Source organism: Trachurus japonicus, chromosome 23, assembly GCF_045865225.1.
Source record: "Trachurus japonicus isolate A0001 chromosome 23, Traja_1.0".
In the NCBI taxonomy this organism is placed as follows: domain Eukaryota; kingdom Metazoa; phylum Chordata; class Actinopteri; order Carangiformes; family Carangidae; genus Trachurus; species Trachurus japonicus.
Window position 1 is genome coordinate 6,974,909 of NC_140929.1, and position 7,760 is coordinate 6,982,668.

Genomic DNA, 7,760 nt, shown 5'->3' on the forward strand with positions numbered 1-7,760 from the left:
GGGTGGAGTCACGCTGCATGCCGACGAAACCCCTTTGTTGATGATGCTGCCTATGATGTCAGGGGATGTCCACCTGCACCTCCAACTGATTTGTACCATTGTTGCTTCACATCACACATCAGTGCAGTTGTTTGGCAGCTTTCAACGGTCGCTGTGGAGACTTTAGTTACAGATGGAGGAGATAGTCAAGGTGCAGTGGCCAGGACACAAATATAATAAAACTGCTTCCTGTCTGGAGCTTTGACCTACGTCACGGTTGGTGCATTGTGACCACCACCACCCCGAAGAGTATACTCTGATGTTTCAAATCTATTTTCTGTCTTCAGTTTAGCTGTAGCCATAGTTACATGTCAGACATGTGAAGGTTAAAGCACAGCAGAGGACTTGGAATAAGATAGGACATACTTTTATTATCGCTGTAGGGAAGTTTGCCTTGGACACACTCATCCTATGCACAAACACATCAGGCAAACCTGCAGTGCACTTACGCTGCTATATACAACAATATTGCCCATAAAAGCAAATGCATGCATGATAAATGTAGCAGATAAAAAAAGGTTGCATGTTAGAGGGTTATTGCGGAATGCATATTGCACAAAAGAGTCGTTCTTCCTGCTGCTGTGTGATGTCGAGGGGGCACGGAGGCATGTTTATCACAGCTCAGTCTGCCCCTACAGGGATCCTCAATCTCCTTGCAGAGGGTAAAAGTGTGATGGGTCAGATGTAATTTTCCGAGACTGCTCGTAATATGCATGAGGTTAAATCCAGACTGCCCTCCTCCTCCTCCTCCTCCTCCTCCTCCAAAACCCAAAAAACTACACCATCTGTTGATTCAAAACCATCAAATGATAAAAAATCAGAGATCAGAATCAGAGGCGGATGTGGCAGAGCAGTGATTCAACACCACAGAGAAATCTGAAATCCAGAAATGAGGCATGAAATACCGACAGAGGAGGCTAACCTGCTGTTAACCAAGTCAATTGAGTTGTCTAAATCAAACCAGATCTTAATTATACAGACATGAAGTCAGGAGACAACCGTGTGAGTCACTTCTCTAATGACAGTATTGGTTACTATTAAGAGAACTCATAAACATCGCCTCGCAGACAATTACCAGAAAACACCCATGTAATGACGTCTCCGCCTTTTTCCTCCACCTGTTGACAGTTAACTACATTATAGGTGTGACTAGTTTCAGAATCAGTCGCTGAGGGTTTAAAAAAACACAATAAGACAGCCAGCCTACACTGCTCTCATACACAGTGTGTGTTTTTGTCCTTTATGTGATAATAAATGTTCGAGATCCTACAGAGAATCAGAGTGTGCAGCAGGCTGGACAGCAGAGGCAGTGAAGAAAAGCCTCTGTTCAGCTCTGCTCATTAGTCAGAGCAAAGACGCTGTCACGAACGGTCACTGGCAGAGCCGAGCTGAGCATAGCGGCGTGGATTTAGTCACTATATGTGCTGCACTGCTTTTTGTTCCCCAAAAGGAGACAGTGTATCTCAGCAGAGGGAATACCCTGCTCACCCCCACCTCTGACTCAACACACACTCATTGCTCTCTGCTCAGAAACACTCACAACTATGCAAGAGAAAAACACAGAGACATATGAGAATGATGAATGTTTGATTAATATGTGATTAAGACGTGTATGATATAATGATGTGTGATTGAGTTGTTCCTCTTTAAGTGGGAAAAAAAAGACAACTGCAGCTGCTCTCAAATGTCGAATTACAACATCAACAACAACAAACTAAAAAGCAGCGATATGAAAATCCCCACGTCTCCACTGTGCCTCGCTAACTGTCATACAGTGACATCATGCTGTTTTTGGGCGAGTGCAAATTGTTGCCTCCTCTGCACCATCAGGAAATGATGCGATGCATGGAGGAGGAGGAGGAGGAGGAGGTGGAGGAGGAAGAGGAGGAGGTGGAGTGGAGGGGGATGCATGTTTGGCTCTGCATCCCGTCTACAGAGGAGTACCTGATTTCTCAGCTACAGCTCCAAAGACCAAAACAGTCGTGTGTAGTGTTTTCACCCGAGGCTGAATATCAGTGTCAAATGAAGACATGAGAGGGTGGATGAGGAGATGAAAGAGAGAGTCGTTCCAGCACCAGCTTGTTTGGTATTAAGGATAAAACAACTGTTTGGACTATCAGTGGGTAATCTTGGGGGTCTCTCAATCAAAAAATGCCAAATATTCTATAGTTTCAGCATCTTAAATCTCAAATTCTGCCATTTTAGTCGGAATATTTGTTGCTTGGCTCCACAAAATTAGACATTTGAAGGTATTTGTTTATGTTCTGTGCAATATTACTGCTCAATTTTCACTGTTGTCCTCTTTTTTCAAATGTCTTCTTTCATTTTTGGTAGGCTGTTAGGGGTTGTTGTTGCATTGGTTGTGCATGACAGAGACTAAAGGGCATGGATTATAGAGAAGAGCCTGTTATATCAGGAAAAAACCTGCACCCATGACGATGAATTTCAAATCATGTCGTAATAAACATCTCTTCTGGTGTTTTTCTATGCAAGATTTACTCTCTCATATTCAAATTGAGGCAATTCAGTATCTCACTTCTCTTAAGGGTCCCATATTTGTACACTTTTCATCAGAAGATCATCTATCAGAAGAAAATATTTATAGTTTTAGGAATCAAAAACCATCTCAGTCTCTCTGGAGCTCTAGTAACAACAGGTCGGTGTCAGCCAATCAGAAGAGAGGAGGCTCTGAGCATCTCCTCTGATTCGCTGACTGTTTTTCGAGCGATTTTATTTTTTTTTAAAAATGGAGTAGATTTCAGAATAAAACACTCAAGAGAAACCAAATCTTGCAAGTGCTGGATGGTGGGTTCAGGTGGGCGGAGCTTGGTGACTGCTTTGTTGTGACATCATAAAGTCACAGGAAGTCCTGACGGCTGGTTTTACGGCTCAGTTTCTGAATACAGGCTGCTACGTATTTCTCTGTGGACTGAAGTTTTGATAATTACACCGTTTTGATATACGTTTATAATAAAACAACACGTGATAACTCGCTTTACGCAATACGGGACCTTTAAGTTAAACGCTGACCAAAAACAGTCGCATTGCAACAAATTAGCAATAGATATGCAATGTTGCAAAGTTTTCTGGGTCAATATCCACAACCAAGTTTGGCTCTTTCTGGTTAGAGAGCAGCATTTCAAGTCCCTTCTGCTTTATAGTTCCAGCCAACTCATTCAGGGCTTTGGATGAGAGGCCCAGCCCACACTGACAGCTTACACCTTCTGGAGCTAGACAGTAATAGCATTACCAACAAGGCCAGCACACAATAGCCTATAAACACAAAAATCCTGTTTCTGCAGAATCATGACACACAGGCTATTATCTACACACACCAAACACACCGAGGATTTCTCTCCCTCTCCCTCTCTCTCAGAAACATTAACATTAACATTCTTCTCCTGTCTATAATGAAAGTCTGAGAACACAATGGCTTCAAAGAAATAGAAGTTGGTGCTTTGTTTGATCTTTTCCAACCATAAATATCTGCTCTGACTGTTGTTGCTCTGCGGCTTTGATAAGCGAGATAGGTGGTTCCTGTTTCAGAGCCTTAATTCAAGTGTAAAAAAAAAAGCTGAGGGTGATAAATGATAAAGAAACTGTCAAGGCCCTTCTGTTTGTTTGTGGAGCTGCAATTACCAACATGAGGAAGATAAGCTATAGTGGTTATTCCCTATACATCATAATTATACAGTTTATACGTCTCGAACTGGGCTCCAAAAGCAGATTATCATTTTACGCCTCAGTCAAATATTCATGTCATCCTCAGAGCAGATGACTGAAGCTTGAGGAGGAGCACTTCTATGGTAGAGAATCAGATTAAACCTCAGGCTCCCATGCAGTTGAGTCACCATGCTTTGTTTAAAGATGCTGCAGCAGCAGCAGCAGCCACTGGTTTCTAGATATTTCTCTGCAACATGTGGGCATCCACTGGAGACAAGTGTAAGGGGGGAAGCTGTTGGAGATCTGGTTGATATGGTGGGTTTTTACAGTGATGCATGACTGAGCACACTGATCACACACACTGTATGAGGTGCAAATCATCATGAAATAATCAGGTGTGTTTGGACTTTTCTTACCGCTTGAATTCTTGCCACATATGAGGTGCTGGTAGGGCTGCAGCAGACCCCAGATCTCCGAGTCGCTGTTGATGGCTTGCTCCAATGACTCCAGCGTAAACTTGGGGACCCCGTTGTCCCTCTCCACCAGCGCGCTGCGCAGGACGCGGCTGAACACCTCTCTGAACAGGCTCTCCATGCAGGCGGTGAGGTATATGGCAGCGTGTTCGTGGATCCTGAGGGCCACCCGACTATCCACCATCCACCTGAAGAACTTCCCCACGGAGAAGACCAGCCCGCAGCGCGCCGACTTGCCTCGACTGAACTTGTCCCCGGTGCTCATGTTGTAGAGGGACAGGGCGCTCAGAGCCGCCGTGATGCAGTTGACGGAGATGGTCCACGAGAGCACCACCTTGATGGCGCTCTGGATCTCATGCTTGGTGCACTTGGCGTAACGCAGGCTGAGCCGCTGCGCCTCCCGGGCCACCCTCACCAGCGCGCGGCTGACGAGAGCCGACAGCCGCGCCAGGACCTCCGGTGGCGGGTTGCCCACCATCAGCTCCTCGTCTTTCCTCAGTGCGCCCTCCACCTCGCCGAGGCTCCATGGCGCGTCCTCCAGCTCGGGCAGCTTGGCGCACTGACCCGAGCACTCCAGTATCTCCGTGTCCTCCGCCAGGACGGTGTTGACTGTGTCCAAACTGTTCTGTCTGCTGTGCATGGATTCCGTCAGATGCCAGCAGTTGCCCCCATGCGAGAAGGACTGATGCGTGTCGGAGCAGCACAGCGACACGCTGGACGACCTGACCGAGTCCGCGGCTCCACCATAACCAGAATCAAGCGTTAAATCCTCCAGCGTCCTCACGACTGTCTTACCCTTGCCTGCCATAACTGCACCGCATACTGTTGGGTATGCTTGGTCTCTCAATTAAATGCCACAAACTCGTTTCTGTGCCTTTTTCCTCCTCCGCTGTCCTCCGAGGACTTCTCTGTATTTCCAGTTTAGAGAGTGAACCGTACAGGACTCAGCCTTTATTTCCCTCCTTTCTGTGAAGAAATCGCCGGACGTCTCTCCGATCCGCTCTTGTCCACAACTTCACACACGCGTAACCTGAGAGCGCACAACGCTTCCGCGCTCACCGCAACAAGCGCAGCGCAGCGCAGGCAGGACTCTGGTGGAGAGGTGGAGCCTGGAGCCCCGCGGGCTGAGACAAGCCAATACGCATCTCCACCGGCTTTGATTGACACACAAACAACCCCAGCAGCCACCTTCGAGCTGAGGCTGTACTATACCTGCTGGTGAAACATGACAAAACTGCAGAACCAAGAGATGCACACGTACTGTAGGCTGCTGTGCCAACCAATCTGTTGTGTGTGTGTGTGGCTGCAGAGCGACTGATCATAGCAGTGTCACGATGAGAGGTGGATCCCCACTGAGGCAACACATGGTGAAAAATGGGAACTGATGACACATGTAAAACAGATATTTCAACTTTACCACATAATACTGGAAGGATTATGTCTTAGTGGCGAAGAGCATGGATGGTTGGGAGGGGAAACACGCAGGAACAAATGTTTTTTTCCTCAATATAATTCATTTTCCAGATAATTGAAGGCAGATTGTTGCTTTTTTCTCCTTTTATTTGAGGCCAAATCATTGATTACAACCACAGCAGCTCTGTTAGGCTGCTAAATGGAGTTTAATTTGTTATTTAGAGAGTGGAAACATATCATCTACAGAACTGTCAGGTGCTAATTTGAAAAACCACAGTCCTGTATAACTGCTAATATCAATAAATCTCTGTTTGACATCCACTAAAATATCACAGTTCTTATGATATCATGAATAAAGAGGTAATTTTCTGAATGAAGCCTCATTCAATTCTGAATGTAATCCACAGACATGGTCCTGCAGGGACAAGCTGTTATTTTCTGGCATACCGTCCACCACTAGTGGTAATTTTTTTTTTTTTTTTTTTTTGAGTGAGGACAGAGTCAAAGTGGGTCTGCTGCAGCAAAAGTAGCTTTATTGAGGAACACCATTCGCTTTAATGCCAGATCCCTATAAATATTTTACCGTCCAGAGCACATTGCTCTGAGCTGAGCTTTTTTAGATCACAGACCCCCCTCACCCCCCCAACGTCCAGTGATGATGCTGCATGATGCTCTGTCCTGCTTCAAGGTGGAGCACCACTTCATCATGATGCTGTTCAGCCATTTATTCTGCATAATATTACTTTAAAAACAAAGAGTGAGTGAGCTGAACATGCTGAGAGGAACAGTTGGCAGAATGATGATTCATCCTTTCTGCCGGGGCTTTCTCCTTGTACGTCTGAGCTGGACCCACCATCTGTCCACGCTGCCATGCCATGCCGAGCCGTGCCGTGCCAGAGGCCCCCTTTCAGATTTTCTTAGCATGACACTGCAGCGGTCAATGCCAAAACTGACAAACTTTACTACACTGGATTCCTGAAGATATGATGTGTGACGCCCACTCATGCCACAGTGATTGACAGGGGAGAGGAGTAAACACAAACCTTACAGTACCTTAGCCTCATAGTTTGACTGACATATAATAAACAAAAACACCACCAAGCTGCATGGGTTTATGCTTTAGAGCAAAGTGTTTAGTTTATTTCTATGAGAAACTCTGCTGGAGGAGACGTTTCTGAACGATAAGGAAACAACTGAGGGAAACTTTTGTTGACTAAAATGTTGAATTATTGACGGGAGACTTCTGCATAAAGAAACCTTCAGCTGTGCAGCAGATGTCACGATCAACATGCAGCATCCTCAGGTCTGTGTCATGGACCCAGATCATCCCCATCATCATCATCATCATCATCATCATCATCAGCAGCAGCAGCAGCAGCAGCAGCAGCAGCAGCAGCAGCAGCAGCATCAGTGTGTCACAGGGGTGTTGATGCAATGCAGCATATCTAGATGACTAACTCAGGTGAGAGCGGCGGAGGTGGGCAGCTGTCAGCTGCTTCCCTACGTACGTGCACTGTGGTCCTCCAAAGCTTGTCCTCACTTATTAAGGCTTGGTTGCCTAGTAACAGCAAAAAATGATCATGAGTTTCCCAGCAAGATGATGGATTGTTTGTATTTTTTTTTTTACCAGCAGAATGAACAGATCATATGATCATCTTACTTTGTCATCATGTATTTGTATTGGCTGATTTTTTTTTCTTCCTTTTAGTCATGTACCTTTTGATTTGTGGTTGTGTGATCATAATTTACTGGATGTTGCCCAACATTCAAAGCCCTTTTGTCTTTCTTATCTGAACATTTATATTCATTTTGTTCCTGAGTCACAGTTTTGATCACATTTGAAATATTTGTATTTTTGATATCTGACTTATAATGAATTTCAGGAACTTTCCAGTTAAATTAGGCTATAATATAATAACAGAGACAAAGATAGTGAAATAAAAATTATAGTCATCATCATCATTATCATAATGACCATGATTATCACTATTGGATGTATAAGAAGAAGATTAAAGAGGGAAATACTGTGGAAATCATATTGGATTGTTAAATATAAAAGCCAATATAAAACAACAAGTGCAGCATCCGGCATCACCATGTATGGACACGTTACAGTATTACTGTAGCTACAGTATTAAGTTATCACCAGATACAGCAGGGAGAGGGCGACAG

General features: G+C 44.9%; 1 protein-coding gene across 2 annotated transcripts in view; it reads right to left on the reverse strand.

The window, feature by feature from the left end:
• The window catches only part of LOC146962426 (ankyrin repeat- and BTB/POZ domain-containing protein 3-A), a 206,860-nt gene extending 201,383 nt beyond the window's left edge, over positions 1-5,477 (reverse strand). For both annotated transcript variants that reach the window (XM_085768685.1, XM_085768686.1), the window contains exon 1: positions 4,119-5,477. In XM_085768685.1, the coding sequence (XP_085624811.1) occupies positions 4,119-4,983 (865 nt within the window). In that variant the 5' untranslated portion in view covers positions 4,984-5,477. The remainder of the gene's footprint in view (positions 1-4,118) is intronic.
• Positions 5,478-7,760: the final 2,283 nt, after the last annotated feature.